This window comes from Leptopilina boulardi, unplaced genomic scaffold (genome assembly GCF_019393585.1).
Source record: "Leptopilina boulardi isolate dan_hultmark-lab unplaced genomic scaffold, ZJU_Lbou_2.1 LbouV2_224, whole genome shotgun sequence".
In the NCBI taxonomy this organism is placed as follows: Eukaryota; Metazoa; Arthropoda; class Insecta; order Hymenoptera; family Figitidae; genus Leptopilina; species Leptopilina boulardi.
Genome location: NW_026137779.1, coordinates 501,427 through 525,100, shown reverse-complemented (window position 1 = coordinate 525,100; position 23,674 = coordinate 501,427). Strand labels below are relative to the sequence as shown.

Genomic DNA, 23,674 nt, shown 5'->3' with positions numbered 1-23,674 from the left:
TACTGTAATTTTATTATGAATAAAAAATAGAAGAAATTCTTTTATAATTTCAAATTAATTAATTTTTTAAATAATTGTAATTTTTAATTAAATTAAAAAAATTAATTAATTATATTAAAAATACTTGTTAAAATGAAAAGAAAGATCAAAAAGTACTCTTCATATGTAACTAATTCAATACTACGTTATGTGAATGAATTTAATTTGATGTTTACGTATTAAGTCGCACTCGACCTTGTGTAAAATTTGTCGTAGGTCGTGTATACTTATAAGACATATATGTATATCACATACAATTAGTTTGCTTTATAATATCTTCTAATAATTTTTTATTCTGATTTTATATTTAATTAGTAAGAAAAAATGTTATTATTATTTTATTAATAAAAACAGTAATTTTAATTATAATTGTACGTAAAATGAAGAAAAATAAAAAGATAAATCAAACTTGCAAGTTTTTAATTTTATTTTACACGGATATCCAAATTTTTTTTATAAAGTTATTTTTATAACATATAATTTAATAAATTATTAATATGAATTATTATTTTTAAAATTTTTTTTTTAAAAATATAGTAAAGTAAGCATAAATTTTATTTAAAAAATAATTAAATTAATTTTTTAATTCGTTTTGTAATAATTAATGAAATAGTTTCTCAATAGGAAAAAAAGAAATATTTTAAATAAATTGCTTATTATTAAAACTGTAGTCTATAAAAAATTATTTTTATTTATAATTAAACACACAGGAATAAAATATTTTTGTATTTTATTTTATATGTTCTGTACAAATATAAAAAATATGTGTAAGAATTTTGTATAAGAATGTGTATAATGTGTATAAGAAAAAGAAGAAATAATAAGTAATATATAATTTTATACATATAATAGAGTGTAAACGTCCATTGACTTCTAAATATTATTTCATTCATTCTTTATTCTCCTTTTCTTCTTCTCCTCTCCCCTCTTCAGGCATACGTTGCTCACCTACGCCTTCTACTGTATCACCATCGTCAATGCCTTGAGTCCCCTTCCCTTCTCCCGCCTCTTCTACTTCCATCGGTTGCTCTCCTGTATTAGAAGCAGCTGGTTCTCTCTCGCCATCCTCCACACCTTCTACCACATCAATGCCTTCGTCCTCCTCGCCATCTTCTGTTTTTTTAACGTCCATAGGTTCCTCGCATTCGGACTCTGCATAATTATTTAAGCTGCTTTCTAGTTCCCAAATTAAATTATTATTTTCTTTTTCAGCTTGCATGACATCTTGTTCTTCATATTCCGCTAAGTGACATTCTTCAATTTGAATTTCTAAATTATTGCAATCGAAATCATTTAATCCATCGTCCAAATTTTGTGGTGAAAAATGAGCAGGAACTTCTAAATAAGGTTTTTTTTCTAAATGAAACGATTAAGGTCCTGTTTTTTTAACTTCAACTATTGAATTATTATAACGCAAGTAAACGTTATCATCATCCTTTTTATTACAAAAACAACCATAGTTATGGACAGCTATTGTTATCATCAGAGTGTCCCTTAATTTTGAAATATCAATGTCTTCTGTCATTCATTCTGAAGGAATGTCTACTGACATTTCAAAAGACGAGTAAAAGTCACCACTCTGTAAAAAAAATATTATTTAATATTAAAATAGAATCAAAAATAATTATTTATATATTTTCAATTAATTTATTTAAAAAATGTTATAGTTGTAACTTTTTATTATTTAATTATTTTATTTTATTATTTATTTATTTTACTTTTTTAAATAACTTTACTTACTAATATATCTTCGACTGTAAATCCACGTCTCTTGATAAAATATCCCTGCCGTGTTTTTATAATTTCGGCTTTAATTCCTTTAAGGGGGGGGGTATAGTTAATTCGGTGAAAATAATGCATACTTTTAAGAATTTTTTTTGGCGATACAAAGAAAGTTAATATATTTATTAAATTTTTATATAATAGTACAACATTTGAAAAGTATTTCACCAAATTTTCATTGCAAAATATTGCGAATTGAGCGAGTAAGAGCAAATCTCCTCAGGCGCTTGCAAAAAAAGTTATTTTACGGTGTACACTCTAACTCGCAACAGAATCATCTAAAACAAAAAAACCAAGATGCATTAGTCAAAGGAGATGTTTCTCGAGGTAACGCTGGGAGGATTTTTTTTTCATTTTTCGATTTTTCGTAACACATAAAAGCCAAAAAACCGATTTTTTCTATAAAAAATCGACGAATTTGTTATTGTAAAATGAGTAATTTTTTAAAAAACAAAAAAAGCTCCCAGGGTTACCTCGAGAAACATCTCCTTTGACTAATGCATCTTGGTTTTTTTGTTTTAGATGATTCTGTTGCGAGTTAGAGTGTACACCGTAAAATAACTTTCTTTGCAAGCGCCTGAGGAGATTTGCTCTTACTCGCTCAATTCGCAATATTTTGCAATGAAAATTTGGTGAAATACTGTTCAAATGTTGTACTATTATATAAAAATTTAATAAATATATTAACTTTCTTTGTATCGCCAAAAAAAATTCTTAAAAGTATGCATTATTTTCACCGAATTAACTATACCCCCCCCCCTTAAATAATAATGTCGTCTTTCCATCAGGAATTAAAGTTCCGGTTATTATGTCTTTCGCTCGCATTGCTAATGGAATTATGCACAATTTCTTAAAAGTTTGATGATTTACACATGAATGAAGCCAAGCTGAAGGAGCAGTAATTCTAATTGATACCCTTCTGTACGACATTTTTTTTATTTCTGTAAATTAAATATAACAAAAATTTTAAGCCTTAAATAAGCTTTAATTTTTAAAATTCATTATAAAAATTTTGAATATAAATGTTCTTTAAATGAATAATTCAAATAAACAAATTAAAAGTTAATTAAAAAATTAATAAAATCCAACAAATAAATTAAAAACTCTAGTTAAAATATTTAAAAATTTAATGAAAACCAATAAATATAAAGTTAATAAAATGAAATTGTTAAATCAATTGAAGTCAATTAAATAAAAAATTAAGAAACTTATATTTAAAAAATCAAATAAATAAAAAATAATACATAAAATTTATTTAATTATGAAGAAATTTATTAAAATTTGTGAAAGAATTAAATAATTTATTAAAATTACTTTAATAAAACGATTAAAATATTTGATTAATAAATAAATTTAAAATAAAAATTTTAAATGAGGTTTTAATTTGTAAAATAAAATAAATTATTAAATTAATGTATGAAAAATTCTGTTAAATAAAATAAATTTTACTGTTAAAATTAAATAATAAATTCAAATTAATTTGAAATTTTGCTTACAATTTGCGAAAAAGGCACTAGAAAAAATCACAAAAGCACAATATGTTTAGTTCACTCAACTTGAATGCACTTTATGTGATTTAATTTATGTGGTTGTCACTTGTATAATGAAGCTCCCTTGCATCAGCCTTCTTTTTATACCCAAGCCAAATTGTTTATAAAACTTGAGACAAAGATAAGCCCCAGACAGCACCGTTTTTCGCAGGGAGTTCGCGGGGAGTTCCCCGTGTTAAGTTCGGAAACTAAGTTGGGGAGCTTCAGGGGAAGTTCAGGCGAGCTCTATATGTCCTCGGTTTTATAACTCGCGGTGCGAAGTTCAGGATAGTTATCCGATTAAGTTTGCCGAAAAATTGTGGATAAAAGTTTAGGAAATATTAAATTTTGAGTTTTACAGAAATTTGCTTTGTGAATTTCTTTAAAACTATCTCCGGAAAGTACTCTAAAGATATATAGACAAATTTCCTGTAAAATTAAAATGCAAGTTTTCAGTGAATTTTATAAGGTAAGTTTATTATAAATGTTTTATAATATTTATTAAATAAAAGTAAAATTAAAAAAATTTATTTTTCCCTTATTGCGCTTTCTTTTATTTTTCCCCAACATTAACGGCGCAATTTTCGGAAATAAATTTGGAGGAGCTGGGGATTGAACCCGGACGCGCAACACAACAGCCAAGAACCCTAACCACTAACCTAACCAACGACCTGAAGGTGGGTAACTTTCGGGTCTTTATAAGCTGCAAGCCTTGTCGTCATCAGTTGACACGAATGGCGGGAAAATTTAAAAATGTTTTCAACGAAAGATTTTTAAATTCTATTATTAAATTAGTGTCATAATTAAAAGGGCATTGAAATAATATTGCAATGTTAATATTAATATTCTTTGTGAAAGTAGCAGCTATATAAAACGATTTAAGGTAATTCTTTAAAAATGAAATTTATTAAATACTGAATCTCGTTATAAAAAATTCTGGACTTGTCAAATTTTTATTAAATTATTATTCAATTAAAAGTAACATAATTAGAAAAACTTTTTGAACATTTATCAACGTATGTTTATGGCTTTTATCATTAATTAATTAATTAAATTTACCGAGATGTACCGTAAAATGGGGTAAAGTCGGCGTTTGCGGGTAAAGTCGGCCGGCGCTTTTAACACTTAAATATTGTATTTCATTTATTAATTTACATTAATTCTAACTACATTTTTAATAAAACTCGGATTTCTTCTGGAAAAAAGTAATAGTTAAACTTTAAAATGATTTAAAGCGCCGGCCGACTTTACCCCCAAACGCCGACTTTACCCCATTTTACGGTATGGTGGACATTTAAATCGTCAATTTGTAATTTGATAAATTAATTTAAAAATTAAAGTATCTGCATTTTATAATAAATATTTATAATTATTTGTCAATAATAATATAAATTATTTATAATAATTGTAAATAAATTTCTTGCATTCTTTAAATCAAAATTTTTTATACAACGCAATGTTTTTTCATATTTTTTATAATAAAGAAACTTATTATTAATTTTTATATCTATAAATTAATTAAAAATCGTAATTAGCTACGATTATTTCATTTATATTTTTAACTATTTAATATTATTTAAGTATTAATATTTAATATATTATTATTTAATAAATATTTACCTATTGAGCAATGTTGTGAATTGACCAGGGAAAAACAGGAAAAAGCTTTATTGCTGGATTTTAAGACGGTTACGTGAAAAACTTGTCTTTTTTCAAAATTCGATAAAGACATAATTTTTATTTAAGACTTTTAGAAAATTGTAAAAACAATTGTATTTCCAAAACGGTTCACAGTTATTTGAAAAAACAATTATCTCACAAAACTAGATTTTAATACTTTTTGCTTCCTCGTGGAGGAAGCTTTGTAGTCCTTTCATTTATAAAACTTTTCAAAGTGGCGGAAACAAATGTTTTTCTTTATAGAAACATGTTATATGAGATCCTGATCAATTGTCCGGATGTATGTATGTGTGTGTGTGGATCCCTTTTTTGTTTAGAAGATAACTTTAACAGGTTTTAATGGATTTAGATAAAATTTGGTAGGCTCATTTATCATATTAATATCTCAAATCTGACCAAAGGATTTTGAAAAATATCCCAAAAAAAAAATTTTATTGTCTTTTTTCCAAAAATTCGTTTTTAATCGAAAAAATTTTTTAATAGAAAAATTTAAGGTTATATATAATAAAATCGTTTTCCTTACGTCAAGACGAATCGATCGATATATATAAAGTATACATTTAAGGTAAATTTAAAGAATTAATGAAAGTAAAAAAATCAAAATTTCACATTTAGGCTATAAAATTTTGTGATTTTTTAAATTGAAGTTTATATATGAAATAATTGTATTCCTTACGTCAAGACGAATCGATCGATATATATAAAGTATACATTTGAAGTAAATTTAAAGAATTAATGAAAGTTAAAAAATTAACATTTTGGCAATAAAATTTTGCTTTCTCCACGAGGAAGCAAATTTTTTTGCTGATCGTAAAGAGGAAGCAAAATGTTCATGTAATGAACATCTGAATTTACAACTTGTTTTTAAATCTAATAAAAGTGACTGGATGAGTTAAATCCTCCTATAATTAAATTGATGTTGGTACAATAAAAAAATCCTTCCTTTTTTATTTAAATTTTGAATCAATTTTTGTAAATACATAAATTTTTTTTAAATTACTATATATATTATACGACTTGTTACAGTGTGTTTTGTGTTTTAATACAGATATGTTTTTTTATTATAAAAAATATGAAAAAACATTGCGTTGTATAAAAAATTTTGATTTAAAGAATGCAAGAAATTTATTTACAATTATTATAAATAATTTATATTATTATTGACAAATAATTATAAATATTTATTATAAAATGCAGATACTTTAATTTTTAAATTAATTTGTCAAATTACAAATTGACGATTTAAATGTCCACCATACATCTCGGTAAATTTAATTAATTAATTAATGATAAAAGCCATAAACATACGTTGATAAATGTTCAAAAAGTTTTTCTAATTATGTTACTTTTAATTGAATAATAATTTAATAAAAATTTGACAAGTCCAGAATTTTTTATAACGAGATTCAGTATTTAATAAATTTCATTTTTAAAGAATTACCTTAAATCGTTTTATATAGCTGCTACTTTCACAAAGAATATTAATATTAACATTGCAATATTATTTCAATGCCCTTTTAATTATGACACTAATTTAATAATAGAATTTAAAAATCTTTCGTTGAAAACATTTTTAAATTTTCCCGCCATTCGTGTCAACTGATGACGACAAGGCTTGCAGCTTATAAAGACCCGAAAGTTACCCACCTTCAGGTCGTTGGTTAGGTTAGTGGTTAGGGTTCTTGGCTGTTGTGTTGCGCGTCCGGGTTCAATCCCCAGCTCCTCCAAATTTATTTCCGAAAATTGCGCCGTTAATGTTGGGGAAAAATAAAAGAAAGCGCAATAAGGGAAAAATAAATTTTTTTAATTTTACTTTTATTTAATAAATATTATAAAACATTTATAATAAACTTACCTTATAAAATTCACTGAAAACTTGCATTTTAATTTTACAGGAAATTTGTCTATATATCTTTAGAGTACTTTCCGGAGATAGTTTTAAAGAAATTCACAAAGCAAATTTCTGTAAAACTCAAAATTTAATATTTCCTAAACTTTTATCCACAATTTTTCGGCAAACTTAATCGGATAACTATCCTGAACTTCGCACCGCGAGTTATAAAACCGAGGACATATAGAGCTCGCCTGAACTTCCCCTGAAGCTCCCCAACTTAGTTTCCGAACTTAACACGGGGAACTCCCCGCGAACTCCCTGCGAAAAACGGTGCTGTCTGGGGCTGGTAAATTGAAACAAGAAGGTAGAGTGTGATATGATTCTCGCTTTGATGGGGTGTTTCTTTTTTATATTGAGAAACAAAGATAGCTGTATATCATGAATTTCTTTCTTTAAATTAAAATTTTTTAATGTTTTTTGAAACCCCAAGGTAGTGTATCTGTATTTTTAGGTAATAACAGTCTTTTATCATCATGCCAGCTTAAAACTTTTTTTTTGTTTCAGAGGATATACATCATGCTTTTTACTTTTTATTAAATGTTGTGTTTTTATTTCAAATACATTAGTAGATTTCTTTCTCAATTCTGTATTCAAATCAATATACTGTCTCAACCATTGTGATTGCTTAAATTTTAATATTCTATGAATTTTTTTTAATTTCATTCCTAATCGTATATAATATTTAAGATTTTTGTAATGGATAACATATTTTTCTTTAGGATGTAAATTAGTTATCAATTTTGGTAATTTGATGTCAGTATTTGGAGGCACAAAATGTTCTGGACATAAAGGCAAATCTTTGTGTAAATCATGCAAATTTTCCGGCTAATCTAGGTCTACTTCTAAAATATAACCATAAGCAGCATCATCCGCAATTTCAGATATAGTAGGAGATCCCACTGCAAGATTTCTACACTCATCTCTTTTATGGATGAAATTGATTTGAAATGAAAGATTTTTTTATCCTGTTTCCGAAACGCATAGGGTGCCTAACCTTTTATGGTCCATTTTTTTGATACAATAAAAATTTCTGTGAAAATTTGTTGAAATGTTTCACTCATAAGTTTTATGGATGAAACTTGTATTAATGGAAAGAACATGAAAAAAATAATAAATAAATGATAGGTTGCCTCATTTCCAATGGTCTCGTTTCCTGGCAGCCACTTGAAAATTTCCCACTTTCTGTTGAAATATTTCATTCATAACTTTTATGAAAAAATCCACCACCAATGTAAAGATTGATCATTTTTCTACACGATAAGAGTAGGTTGCCTAAAAGAATATGGTCCAGAAAATTAGTTGCCACATATTAAAATTGAAAAATTTATTCGAAAGTTGAGAAGAAATTGCGCAAAATATATACGTAAAACAGGTGACAAAAGACGAACGTATCATAAATTGTTGATACGTAGAGGTTATTTGATATTAAAAATTTGTCAGAAGATAATGAATAATGCAAAATGAACGTATATAATACTCAAATAAAAAACAAATTGTTTTTCAATAATAAAAAAAGCAAAACTGTTTATAATTAAAGAATCATATTAAATTGCGATAATAAAATCCATATATTGTCGTTTGTAATTATTTTAGAAAGTCTTGCATATTACTAAATGCAAAGACATATTAAATTTATAATTATTAAATTTTATTTAAAAGTGGTAATTGCTGATTAATATTTTCGGTAATCATTTCATGAATTGTCAACGAATTATTTTATTATTTATATACGTCAAAGAAACAAAACAACAGCGTTCGTGTCATCTAGTTGCGCGGTTTTTCTCACCATTCAAATAAATTTTTTAATTTTTAATATGTGGCAACTAATTTTCTGGACCATATTCTTTTAGGCAACCTACTCTTATCGTGTAGAAAAATGATCAATCTTTACATTGGTGGTGGATTTTTTCATAAAAGTTATAAATGAAATATTTCAACAGAAAGTGGGAATTTTTTAAGTGGCTGCCAGGAAACGAGACCATTGGAAATGAGGCAACCTATCATTTATTTCTTATTTTTTTCATGTTCTTTCCATTAATACAAGTTTCATCCATAAAACTTATGAGTGAAACATTTCAACAAATTTTTACAGAAATTTTTATTGTATCAAAAAAATGGACCATAAAAGGTTAGGCACCCTATGCGTTTCGGAAACAGGATAAAAAAATCTTTCATTTCGAATCAATTTCATCCATAAAAGAGATGAGTGTAGAAATCTTGCAGTGGGATCTTAGACTAATACATCAAAGTTTATTAAATTTGTTTCCCATTGAAAATCTGAAAGCGGTAGAAATTCACTCATTCCTGCACCGTATAAATTATTTACATCAAAGTACATAATATATGATTCTTCAAGATTTTTGTTAAAATCTGTTTCCATAAATCTGTTATTTGCTTTTGCATATCTGTTTGAACATTGAGAAACTCCACCCCTGATGCCCTTTTCCAAAAAAAGCACCATATCTATATCAGTTAATAATTCTAATTCTATTTTTGTTAATTTGAACATTGCATCAAATGCAAGCCCAGGTGCAGTATAATAATGTAAAGGGTCTAAATTATAAGCAGATAAACAAGTTTTTCGAAAATTTTCAAATATGTCAGCTAAAAGTAAGACATCTGTTTTTAAATACAAGTCTGAATAATCACCCAAACTTTTTAAATTAAAGGTGGTCCAAACTTTACAAGCATGTAGATAATCATCTTCTGAAATATATGAATCATTTAATTTAGAATAAAATGATTCTTTTTGTGGTAATTGATTTTCCTGTAATTTTTCCCAATTATTAATATATTCGTATGGGAAAACACCTTTTCTTGTTAATAAATTAAATTCATTAATATTGTTACAATATTTTTCTGTGATTTTCTTTTCATCATTTTTAAGAAAATTTGCCAATTTATCCAAACTACTGGGCATAAATCTGAAAGAATCTAAAAATCTAAAGCACACATTTTTTCCATCTACATATTTGGTAAAAGATATATATTTTTCTTTATTTATAGGTAAAAGCTTAACATAACCTTTGAAACTCGTACATAATTCTTTTATAAAAAAATGAGCATCATACCCTGATAAATTGTGAAAAATTACTGGAATTACATGCGAACTTTTGTAATTTATATTACATCCCTGATGGGCAGCACCCCTGTATTTTCCTGTGAAATGATTGTGATCTCGACATCTAATATCATTAATTTCAAATGATTTTTCGCAAATGTAACAATTTTCCGAAGTATGAAATTCTAATTCTTGTTGAAAAGTTAAAGGTTCCATTGGAACTATTTTTTTTAGATAAAAGTCAACAGAATTTGCGATATCTTTCAATTTATTCATAAACCAGGTAATGCAATCATTTCCTCTGTAACTTTCAAATATTGAAATTGTGTCATCAAACTCACATTTTAAATAGAATGCAACACTATGTGAAACATGTTTATTATATGCACCTGAAACTATTTTATTATCATTAATAGGTTCTAAAATGCTTTCAGTGTCAGCATACACAACAAATGGAACTTTTTCTTTAAATCTAAAATTTTTAAATTTTAAAATGTTGTCGTTTTCATTTGGTAAAATTACTCTACATGTGTTTAATTTGGTACAATCAATTTTATGCCTTTCTAGTGAATATTCATATTTAAAATGACATAAGCATCTATCACAAATCCAAATTTGACATTTACTTTTTGTCATTTGTGATTTAACCAACCGTGACAAGTTACGAATCCATGTAAAATGATAAAAATTTGTCCCATTTTCATCACTATTATCAAAAACAGCATCTAAATTATTAATCATCAATAAGTGAATAGTCGGTTTTTCAGAAAACTGTTTACTTATATATAAAGGAACTATTTCTTGTTTGTTGCTTTTAATACTATCCAATCCATAAATGTTTATTCTTAAACTATTCATTTTTTCAAATTTTGGTATATCTGACAAAGCAATAGGAAAATTAATGCCTTCGTATTTTAATAAACCTTTAAAATCAGGATAAGAACTGGTAAGGTTTGAATTATTGTCAACAGGATATAAAGCTGATATTATTGACCAAAGAAAGCAAAAATTATCTCTATTTTTAATATTAACAACAGCTTTCTTATTTCTTATAAATTTTGGTAATTCTGTAAAAGTACTGAATCCACCTTGTAAAGGTGCATATCTGTTAATATTTACTATTAAATTTATAATTTCTTTCAAAGACCACCCTGATTCTTTTGCATTAAAATCTTCAACTTTTTGTGAAATATATTCAATTGTATTATCAAAGAACAATTCAATGTCTGAAGAATGAAGAATAATTTCATTTTTTGTGTTAAAAAGTTTTTTTTCTTCAATAATTTCACCATCGCTCGCGGTTGTAAAATTAGCTGTAAATATAAAATTTACTTTCAAGCCATTGTTTTTTTTCAATGCATTTTTTAAACGATATTTAATTAAAGATCGTGAATCCTCTAAAAATTCAAATAAATCTTTATGTTTTAAATTAATAATAACTCCCGTTCTCACTCTTTTTTCAAACGCTGATTCTAAGTCTTCCCATTTAATTCTGGTAGATTTTTTATTTTTATTTATTTCAATACCTTTACCTTCTTTTTTTATTTGCTTTAATTTTTGATTTAATGTTTTCAAAATTCCTAGAGTGGCTATTATCTTATTTTTATCACCTACTGTTAGGTCCTTCTTTACTCTTAAAAGTTTATTTAAAACAAGAATATTTTGTGAACCCAGTTTTATCCACTTTTCAATTTCATTTAAAAATTTGTTATTATTTTGAATTGTATTTACAGTCTCCAGAGCACTTTCCATAATTTTAATCATTTTTTGGCAATTAGAATTCATCTTTTTTAAATAAAACAAGAGACACTTGTAACTATTAACAACCACTTTTTAAATGGTAATGTATTATACAATCTCATACAGAGCTTCGATGAAAAATGACTGCAAAGAACAATAAACAATTTCTTTTTATACTGCCCTTCACGTTGCTGATAAAAAAATAGTTGCCTGGAAAAATTTATTGTTAAAAATATATATATCACATACCTTTCTTTGCATCAATAAATTCCATTACCGTCTTCAAATTTTACACCGCACATAACGCCACGCGGCATTTCAAATTTCAAACCATGCGACAGGCTTCTCATAGTCTGATAAGAAAAAAATAAACATGTGGCACGCGATATATTGAAAACAAGTTCCATATGACATACGCTACCGGCATATACATTACATTATATGTATATATATAATGTATTATTACAAGACAAAACATTTGTCTTATAATCAATTAAAAATGATACATTTACTGCAAATTGACCTAACATTTTATCTTTTACATTGCATATTTCTTATAATAAATGCACTCATATTATGCATATTCAACACTGTTTTATCTATCCTCTTTAAATCGGATGCACTCTGATCGCAAGAAAAATTCCATAGAAAGTTTTAAATGACAAAATGCTAAAATAAAAAAAACATTCAACATTCCTAACTTAAATAATATTGCGCAATCAAAGATATGTAAGGGGGCTTCTGGATATAGCTAAAGTCAACGCTTTATCCAGAAGCCCCCTTACATATCTACTCATTCATATAGATAGTAAAAAGGGGAGATCCAAAAGTGGAGCTTTGTGGAACACCTCGTACAGGTATGAATTTTTTTGAGCAATGTTCTCCAACCACAACTCGGTGTTGTCTATTGTTAAGGTAATTTAAAAGAAAAGATTGTAGACTAGGAGAGATATCTGTATTATTTAATTTGTCTGCAATAATCGAGTGATCGATAGTCGAAAGTCTTGGCAATATTAGTATATACAACGTCCACCTGGAAACCTTTTTGTAGGGCACAGTTGACAAAATGAAGAAAGAAACACGATTCGTTATTGGAGATTTCTTCTTTATGCAACCATGTTGCTCCTCCACAACAAATGAGGCGAGAGAATTGTTTAATTGATTCTTGATAGAGAACTCAAAAAATTTTGCAAAGTTAGAAATTATTGCTATAGGACGGTAGTTCATCACATCATTATTATCACCGCTTTTGTGTACAAGAACAACTTTAGTCTCCTTCCATTTATCCGAGAAAATGCCTGTTTTAATAGCTAACCCTGGCGGGTTGTGAAAACCGAATCGCAACCGAATTCGGTTGGGATTCAGTTGGGTTTCAGTTACCAGTGAAAAAAGTAGCGAAAAACGTGAAAATTGCTGGAAAAAACTATTGGAATGAATAAATGAATGATTTATGAGTTTATTCATGCAATAGTTTGTTTAAATTAAGCTTTAGTTAATTAATTATTAATAATAAAAGTCGAAAGGTGCTCACCTGTCACTTTAATGTTTGTGTTATAAGATAGAATGCTACTTTATCGTTAGTGAAATTGCCGCGCGCCAAACACGATAGATGGCAGCACGTGATTCTTCTCTTTTGACAATTTTATCATTTTTAAAAATTAGAATGCAAAATTTTGTTTTACCTTTTCTATTTTCAGTTATTATTAAATTAATCGAGATTAGATTTTATAAAAATTGTTATTATTATTAAAAAAAGGTTTTTTAAATTGTTCAAATAAAAATGCATTTACTTATATTGCAAAACAAACTTAGTATATTTATACCAATGGTAAAATAGAAATTGATAAAAAAATTTTATTAAAAAAATCACTTTTATATTAATGATAATAATTATTATTTTTATCATTATATTTTTCTAAATAAAAATTTCTTGAATATTTAAATGACAAATAATTGTAGGAAACAGTGGAAAGAAAATTGTTTAAAATTTCTGAATCTAACATTTGTTAAAAAATAATTGTTGAAATGTTATTATTTAGAATTGTAATAATTTTAAATTGAATTTAGTTTAATTAAAATTATTTTAATTTTTTTCGAAAAATTTTATTAAAATTAAAAATATTTCTTAAAATAAAAATTTGCATGCTTTTTTCACATTTTCTGTGTGAGATTTCAAAAACTTTTAGTGACATTTAATCTATTTTTGATGTAATGTAATTATGTAAATTATAAACAATTTTTTTACATAGATATTTACATTTACATTTACCCTACAGTTTTACTAACAATGGATATTTTATTCTATTTTGCATCGCATTTGAAAAATGTTTCTTTTTGATTTAGTAAGGGATTAAAAGAAAAAGGATTTAAAAAGGATTTTAAAAAAAGAGATTTAACATTGAAAATTAAAATTTTTAATTTAAAGTGATTCGTTTGGGAAATTCTGACCTGAAGCATTACAAAAAATTTAAATTACATATTTATAATAGATTAATGCATTTATTAATTCTTCATATCCCATTAATTGATTTTTCTTATTTTCCGATTCTGACTTTAAACCAAATTTTCCTTCAGATGAATGCTTCGAATTTCAGTTGATTCGAAAGTTGTTTTTTGTTCTCCAAGGAATTCTCTAATCCATTATTCATTAGTGAGACTTAATTCCCTTCGACCAGAAACCTGTTAAAACACAAATATAAATTACATAAACATTAATGGAAAATGGAAAACCGTTTATAGGGTATTCATTAAGAGTTCAATTAGAAAAAAAATGAATCAAAATTTTTAAAAATCGGTTCAATATAAACAGAGTTTTGCTGTCCGCTAGTTAAAAAAACGTCGTTTCAAGAGAAACGCGTTTCAACAAATAACTTTGAAAATTACAAATTTTTGCCAAAATTTGATATTAAAAAAATTGCAAGACATTTTTTACGTGCTTAAAATTGCTTTTCCTCATAGTGCGAATAAAAATTTTCTATTTTTGATTTAAAAGTTTGGAATTATATGATGATTTGTGATAAGAAAATGTAAGAACAAAAAGATTGATGTTTTTGTTAAAGAGTTTAAAATATGTTGTATTCCACGCGAACCAACTTATCATCAAAATTGACATTTCTAAATTGGGTCAAATTTTTTCACCTGTTCGTACTCCACGCAAAAGAGGTTTATGATTTTTTTCAAATTTTTCTGTTCAGCTGTTTAAGAGATATGAATTTTTCAAAATTTTAAATTTTTGAGAAAAACATTTTTTTGATTGATTATCACTTCTAAAAAAATAGATCAATTTTAATGCTACTAAAATGGAAATTTGTAGTTATTAGATCAACTTTTCAAAAATTTCTTGCAAAAAATTGTCAAAAATGTATTAACGGCTTATTTTGTTATTTTTGTGTGTTTAAATCTTATTTTTAAAGCTTTTTGTATCTGAAAAAATATAGTAAAAAAATATAGCAAAAATCATTTTCCCACAACGGAACTAGTCTTGCAATTTGATTAAAAAAAGTAGTTTTGTATAAAAATTATATAAAAATTGATGAATACAAACAACTTTAAAAATAAGAGTTTTATCTGTAAAATACAAAGAAGTGGTAAATAAATTTTCAATAATTTTTTGAATCAAATTTTTTAAAAGCTCATCTAAAAAGTAAAAACATTCATATTAGTAACATTTAAATTTACCACTTTTGTAGAAGTTATAAACAATCAAATAAATATTTTTCTTAAAAATTGTAAATTTTGAAAAATTTATATCTTCTATACGGTTGGATAAAAAAATTTGAAAAAAATCATGAGGCGTTTTTTTGTGGTGTGCAAAGAGGTAAAAAAAATTGAGCAAATTTAAAAATGTCAATTTTTATGATATGTTGATTTGGCATGGAATATCTCATATGCATGTGATCAAGTTGTTGATTATCATTTTCTGAAAAAAAATAAAAAATCATACTTTTTTACAATTTTTACATAGGTAATACAATGGTTATTTTGATCCCATAAAAATTGTATATAAATAATAATAAATGCCTCGTTTTTGAAAATTGAAATTTTCTTTTGAAGATAATTACTATTATATTAATTTCATATTTGAATTTTTTAATATCAATTAATTATTTCATCATGGATCTCTATATTTATGTAAGTAAACTTTATCAATTAAAAATATTGCATATTACCTTCAGCAGCCTTTTCATCACTAGGTCAGGCAATCTCTGTTGCTTCCTCGATGATTTTTCTGCTTGCCGTCTTTAATCAAATGGTGAATCTCAAAAAGTCGTTTCCCTCACAACAAAAGGATATTCAGGATATCCTTGGGACGTCCTGGGGATATCGATTTGTTTTCTGCGGTTTGGATATCCCTGGGATATCTTAGAGATGTCCATGGATATCCAGAGGATATCTTAGGGATATCCGAATCGCCAAAAGCAAATGGATATCCCCAGGACGTCCCAGGGATATCCTGAATATCCTTGTGTTGTGAGGGTTCTTGCAATAATTGTCATTAACAAAGTCATTGACATATTTCAGTGAAATAATTTTCCCAAGCACGGGATCGTCTTCTACTTTTAGAGCTAAAAAAAGAAAAAGATTATTTCAGATGAAAAATTGAATATTGACCTGATCCATATCAAATCATGCAGGCAGTCCGATGATAGATTCCGAATTGACTTGACAATGAAATATGTTATTCTACTTGAAAAATAAAGAAATACGTATTTTTTTATTTTTTGATACGATTTTTTTTGGACGTTTTACGAATATTTGAAGATTTTATGAAAAAATTCGATTTTTTTGCATTTTCATCTTTAAAATCGTATATCTTCCGTAAATTTCAACCATTTTTGTTCGTCTTGGACTCATTTTTTTCGTTTTTTTATATTCTTTCAAGAAAAAGGACGTAGAGAGAAAAATATTGAAAAATAAAGACAAAAATTCAATTTTTCGAAAAAACAAAAAAAAATTTTTTCTCGAAAAGGCCACCTTCTTTTTGCTCCAAATTTTCAGGAATAATTGGTACTCATGTGTACTACTTTCCATAAAAATTTCATTTGGTATTTTTTTGTTTCTTAAGAGAAAAAAAATTATTTCCAATTTTTCATTAAAAAATTTAAAATTCCGCAATTTTCAAGGTTTCTGGTTGTTCCTGGGCTTATTTCTTCACTTTTTAACATAATTAAAAAAGATCTTGTCAAAAATAAATTATGTTGGTAATTAGCAATATTATTTAAGAATTAAAAAACGAAAATAAAATGTTTAAAAAAATTTTCCTTTTTCTGCTACTATTTTATAATTATAATAACCATTTTTATAATTCTTAAGATTTATTTTATTAGGTATTGACCTATTCTGAAGACTATATCTATAAAAGAGAATATAATTTCTACATTTAATTTTCATCTAATTAAGCTTATCTAATTTTCATCTAATTTACTTTGTAATTTTGCATTCCTCATGAATAAAAGACTGTTGTTTTGATGTGTTTAATTAAAATCTTTTATTTAAAAATAATTTTTTATTCCTCAGGCACAAAAATGGCGCTTTCAGATATCAGCCGACAGGACGTAAACTCAATCATTTCTTTCTATCGGTTAGAGATGGCGCCCATGTTTTTCCTAGGACAATAATGACGCAGGTTGTCATAGTAACCATTGAGCTTTTTTGTCCTAGGACAAAAATGAACGCCATTTTGATACTTTTTTTCCCTGTCATTACTGTCCTAGGAAAAACATGGGCACCATCTCTAAACGATAGAAAGAAATGATTGAGGTTATGTCCTGTCGGCTGCTATCTGAAATCGCCAGTTTTGTGCCTTCGGAATAAAAAGTATTGTAAGCAACATGGAATAGAAGGCAGCCTATTAATGTACTTTGATTTTCGTGCTGCTAATTACCAACATAATTTATTTTTGACAAGATTTTTTTTAATTATGTTAAAAAGTGAAGAAATAAGCCCAGGAACAACCAGAAACCTTGAAAATTGCGGAATTTTAAATTTTTTAATGAAAAATTGGAAATAATTTTTTTTCTCTTAAGAAACAAAAAAATACCAAATGAAATTTTTATGGAAAGTAGTACACATGAGTACCAATTATTCCTGAAAATTTGGAGCAAAAAGAAGGTGGCCTTTTCGAGAAAAAATTTTTTTTTGGCATTTCTACATGGGCAGGAAAACCTTCAAGTTATAATTTATAACTTAATTTGGTTAAATTTTATTTTTTTTGTTCATTACGCCATTAAAGCAAGACGCATTTTAAAGTCAGATTCAATATCAGCAAAAGAAAATGTACAAAAATTAACTATCATATAATTTCATCCCTCATAACATCGAGATATTAAGGATATTCCTGGGACATCTTATAAATAATTATCGGCATTTGACAGTTTAGATATACCTGGATCAATAGATATATTCATAGGACATTCCAATAATATACATCATTATCACTGTTAAGAGGAATTACACAATTACAAGTATTCTCATCTCTTCACATATACACTACCGAATGAAAAGCAGTAACGAATTGAGAAATCGTTTGTTTCTTGTTGCACACAGTTTAGAAGAAGACAAAGCATTTCTCTACCCGCTACTGCTGAAAAAATAGTAAAAACTTAAATAAAATAGAAAAAGAAATATGTGAACTCAGGGTGTCTAACAGCTTCCAGAAAAAAAATTCCCTGACTTTTCCCTGACTTATATTACACTCAAACAAATTTATTTAAATATTTTGTTTATTATTTGTTTATTATTTATCCATAAAAAACATACGTATTTTAAATTAAATTATGAATTATAATTATAATTATAATTCGTTTTAATAAAATATTTTTTTGTCACCCTGAATTTTGAGTAATTAATCATTAAAATAACAAATTATTTGCATTAAGTAATTTAGTTTATTTAAATCATAAAAGTAAATTTATTGTATAAAATAATTTTTTAGTTTAAAAAAAAAATTATTTCACGAAATTAAAGTTCTTAACTTTCATGATCAATAATTTGAAAGAAAAATAATTTTTTTGAAAAATAATTTTTATAAATTACTTTTACCAACAATTATTTACAAATTTTGCTAAACAAAAAATTGTATTATTTTGCACTTGAAAAAAATATTAATTTTTCTTTTGAATCGTTGATGATAAACGTTGTGAATTTAAACTTCGTAAAATTTCAGTGAATTAATTATTTATTATTAATTATTTACTTGATAAATATATAAAAGTTACACATGCTTAAAATTTAAGTAAAAAATTGAAATTTTTAATTAGCATTTGTTTCAAGAAAAATAAAAAATTTTTTTAAAGAAAAACATAGTTATTTTAATTAATTAACAAAAAATTCCAGAAATTTTGAAAAATTCCCTGACTTTTCCCTGACAATTTAAATTCCCTGACTTTTCCCTGATTTCCCTGACTTCCCTGACCGTTAGACACCCTGAGTGAACATAAGTTGTAAACATATTTTTCAAATAACAATTTTTCACAAAATTAAAAAAGGAAACCTTGAGTGCCCATGGCAAGGATTTTTTGGTTGCCATTAATATTGATATTTAAATGGCTTATTGAGTTTAAAATTATTGTTATTTTAAAGTAAAATATATTGCATAAAAATTATTTTCAATAATTATGACCTGGACAATTAAAAGGTACTGAATCTATGAAAAAATATTTTTTATTGTTTAGCGATTCTGATAGAAAAAAGTTTTCTGCATCAGAATCACTAAACAATAAAAAAAATATTTTTTCAGACATAAAGTCCCTTTGAACTGGTCACAATTGTATTTGAACTAAATTTTACACATATTCTTAAACTGTAATTAATATTTTACAAATACTTTTCATCGGTAGAATAAAGAAGTAGATTTACCACTTGAAGATGCAGTATCTTTCTCAGACATGTGATCGACTTCCATTGCACTTCTAAAACTATTGTTTTGTATAATGAAACAGTCTGATTCTACCAGTTAAATTCCGCAGTTGTACATATATTATTAACGTCTCTTTGAAACAATTTGAAATATCTACGACAAAAAATTAAAAATTATTCATTGTCTTTCAATAATATCAATGTGTCTAGCGATTCGTTAATTAAAAATTTCCGGGGTTTTCCCGGTTTTTTCCCGGATAATCTAAATAAATAATACCGTATTTTTACATAGAATAATTTTTTCAAACAATATAAAAAGGCTTTAAAAATTTATTCATATTTATAAATAACATTATTTACTTAATCAGACACTTTTTTTATTAAATCACAATTAACAAAGTTAGGTGATACATTCCATGCCAAACCAACAAATCATCAAAATTGTCTTTTTTAATTTGGCTTAATTTTTTTACCTCCGAAAAAAGATAATTAAAAAAAAATTTTATTTAGCTGTTTAAGAGATATAGATTTTTCAAAATTTATTATTTTTAAGAAAAAATTTTTTCTGATTGCTCATAATTTATAAAAAATTGGATCAATTTGAATATTACTTATAAGAAAATTCCCATTTTTTAGGTGAACTTTTCAGAAACGTAATGCAAAAAATTAACAAAAAATTATTTACCATTTTTTTGTAATTTCATTTCAAAAATTGTTTATTTATTGATTTTTTAAAAATAATTTTTAAACAAAACTACTTCCATCTAATCAAATTATAAATCTTGTCCAGTCGTGAGTAAATGATGTTTACTATTTTTCCACATTTTGTAAAATTATTGAATTGGAAAGTATTAAATAAATGAATAATAAATAAATAAATGAATAAATAAATAAATAAATAAGTGGGGTATTAAATGAAAAAATACTCAATTTAAATAATTTAAAAAAATTATGAAAAAATAGTAAAAATCACCCAAGACAGGACAAGGTTTAAAAGTTTGCGTAAAAGAAAATAGTTTTGTTTAAAAATTATTTCAAAACAATCAAAGGATACAAACAATTTTAAAAATAAGATTTTAACCTACATGAATTACAAAAAATTTGGAAATTAAGTTTTTGGTAATTATTTGCTTCAAATTTTTGAAAAGTTTATCAGAAAATTGATATATCTCATACAAACGACTGGATAAGAAAATTTGAAAAGCTCATGAAGCTCTATTTTGTGTAGTTAAAAAAATGTTGAGACAAATTAAAAAAATCGATTTAAATTTGTTGGTTTGACGTGGCTTTTTTTCAAATCTGGAAATTTTCTATTCATTGGGTATTTTTTATGTTATGTATAAAAAAATTACAATTTTTTTCATATACATAATATGAAAATACCTTAAGAGTCGAAAATTAATTTTTTACATTTTATTTTTTCCCGATTTCCTGGGTCGCTAGACACATTCATAAATAAATAAATAAAACTTCAGTAATCTAAATCAACAATTAATAATTATTGCTTCTTTCTAATTTATATTTAGATAAATTATGTTTCAAATTATGCAATCAATGCAATTTAAGCTATTAGAGTATTTTATTGTAAAATAATGATAAGTATAGGTTATTATTATTTAATAATAAATAATAATTAAATTATTAAGTTATTAAATAATAATATTTAATATAGGTTATAATTATTTAAATACAAAATTTTTTTTACCTATTTAAATCGAGTAGAAAGAAATATCGACGAAAATAGAAATTACGAAATGAACGATTTTAAAGGAGCAAATTGGAATATTTTTTTATTGTTTATTTTTGTAAGATGAAATAAAATTTTTTAAATAATTCATTTTTTATCGGAAAGACAATTATTAAAAATTTTTCTCTTATCTAATGAAACAGTTTTCAGCAAGACAATCAATTTTTCTAATGGAAACTAAATTTTCAAAATTATCGATTGAAATGAGAAAAAATATTTCTATTCTCAAATCATTGAATTAAATAAAAAAACAAAAATAAAATGTTAGTTTTCGTATATTTACAAATTGAGATTAACTGTTTAGAAATATTTGACATTTTGAGGTTAAGCATCATTCAATATATTGTTGTGAATACAACTGAAAACACTCACAAAATTATGTAAACAAATCAGAATAATTTTCATTCATAATTTATGCAAAATTGAATAAAATTTATTTAAAATCTAATTTTTAATCGAAAAAATATTTTTTAGATATTAAAGAAAGTTTATTTTTTTTACTAATAATGAAATATAATTAGCAGTTATAATCAACTTAATCATACAATTAATTCTTTTGACCAGAATAGATGTAGATTATCCCAAAATTACGAAAAAATGACCCGCTTATTTATCGAGTATAAATTGAACGAATTAGGAAACTTTTTTCCAGCTCGCAGAATGTGCGTCTATAGGTTAAAATAGAAGGCAATGTTTGTAAAAATGGCAAACTTCGTACTTACCTAAAACATTTTCTGTCTGGACTCTCTTCCCCAATGTTCGCAGCAAATTGACGCACAACACGCAAACACGAAAAAAGCTATTATTAAAATTGAAACTTTATTAAGACGATTAAAACATTTTTACTGCGAGGTTAAAAACCATGCTGCGACGCGACGCGACGATACGAGAGAACACAACCGGATGCCGGAATCCACGCCACGATCTTGCAGCCAGCCAGCTAGTATAGTGATAGTAATTTTTTTCGCCACTGGGCGCTGTTATTCATTAGGAAACGAAAATTTACCGATGTGTCATTTATTTCTCAAAACAAATTAAAGTATTTTATTAACAATTATTAATAAACTTATTTTAGTTTTAGAATAAAATTTTGGGTTAAGTTAAAAAATAAATGAAAACTTTAAAAATGATAAAATATTAAAACCAGAAAAAACAAGACGTGACATCTAGCGTGTAATGCGTGCGGCAATTTTTTTATTTGTCATTATAGGTAAAGCAGTATTTTGCTTTAAAACAAACAATAAACTTTTAGTACAAAATGTACTATTTTTATTGTTAATATGCAATATTCAGAACAAAAAAACTTAAATCTGGACAATTTAAATATCCATTAAAAAATAGGTATATGATTTTTCCGTAATTTTCACATTTTCAATTCCAAAATTTAGGAAATAACACGAACATTAAAGTGACAGGTGAGCACCTTTTGACTTTTATTATTAATAATTAATTAATTAAAGCTTAATTTAAACAAACTATTGCATGAATAAACTCATAAATCATTCATTTATTCATTCCAATAGTTTTTTCCAGCAATTTTCACGTTTTTCGCTACTTTTTTCACTGGTAACTGAAACCCAACTGAATCCCAACCGAATTCGGTTGCGATTCGGTTTTCACAACCCGCCAGGGAAGTTAAAAATAAAAGTTAATGGAGGAGCAAGAACGGAAGCACAATCTTTTATAAGAAAACTAGAAACCTTATCCAACCCCGAGGTAAAAGAAGGTTTCAATGATTTGGCAGCCTTACACACTTGGTCTTTAGAAAGGATGAATGGTTAATCAACATTATATGTTAAGGAGGAGTGACACCTTTAACCCGAAAAAAATCGATTTTTTTGTTATCTTAAACGATCCTTTATGATGTGTAGAATAGAAATTATATCAGCAAAAGCAATTTTGAAGTTATTTTATGTAAAAAAAATCGAAATCTGCAGAAGGAGTCCAAGAACGCTTCGAGTGCTTGATAACGCTATTGGCTATTTTGTCTTTTACCGTGGTAACAATTGCGTACTTTTACGCTTACAGCCGCTCGAAAGGCTAAAGATGAAGCCAATATGAATGTAGAAGGCCAATTATATGGGGCAAGCATCGCAGATTAACGTTGATTTCATTTTTACATTCTCATCATAATGAGAAAGTATTACATTTGTTCGATTTTGACCAACCTCTAATTCATGTAAATCTCCACTTTTCAAGCCTTTCTGATGCCAAAAAAAGGTTTTAAAAAAATGTCTGTATGTATGTATGTAGACAAAAGTTTGCTCGACCATAACTTGAGCAAATTTTAATTAATCGACCTCAAATTTGGTATACACTTTAAGTGTACCAAAATTTCACGTGAG

The 23,674-nt window shown here is 26.0% G+C and overlaps 1 protein-coding gene and 1 long non-coding RNA gene across 2 annotated transcripts; both read right to left on the bottom strand.

Moving 5' to 3' along the window:
• Window positions 1-905: 905 nt before the first annotated feature.
• On the bottom strand, window positions 906-2,294 carry LOC127279915 (neurofilament light polypeptide-like). Its single transcript, XM_051302576.1, has 2 exons — window positions 1,780-2,294; window positions 906-1,618 (listed from the first exon to the last, which is right to left on the bottom strand). Exon 2 carries the CDS (start codon window positions 1,256-1,258, stop codon window positions 929-931), a length of 330 nt encoding a protein of 109 aa, XP_051158533.1. The 5' UTR covers window positions 1,259-1,618; window positions 1,780-2,294; the 3' UTR covers window positions 906-928.
• An 11,829-nt stretch (window positions 2,295-14,123) lies between these two features.
• LOC127279916 (uncharacterized) lies at window positions 14,124-22,248 on the bottom strand. Its single transcript, XR_007842742.1, has 4 exons — window positions 22,052-22,248; window positions 19,583-19,736; window positions 15,895-16,290; window positions 14,124-14,404 (listed from the first exon to the last, which is right to left on the bottom strand). It is a non-coding gene; the product is annotated as an uncharacterized LOC127279916 (long non-coding RNA).
• Between the last annotated feature and the right edge of the window lie 1,426 nt (window positions 22,249-23,674).

Bases quoted from the DNA above. Each gene is read 5' to 3' on its own strand.
- LOC127279915 (XM_051302576.1), bottom strand. From the start codon at position 1,258: ATGCAAGCTGAAAAAGAAAATAATAATTTAATTTGGGAACTAGAAAGC.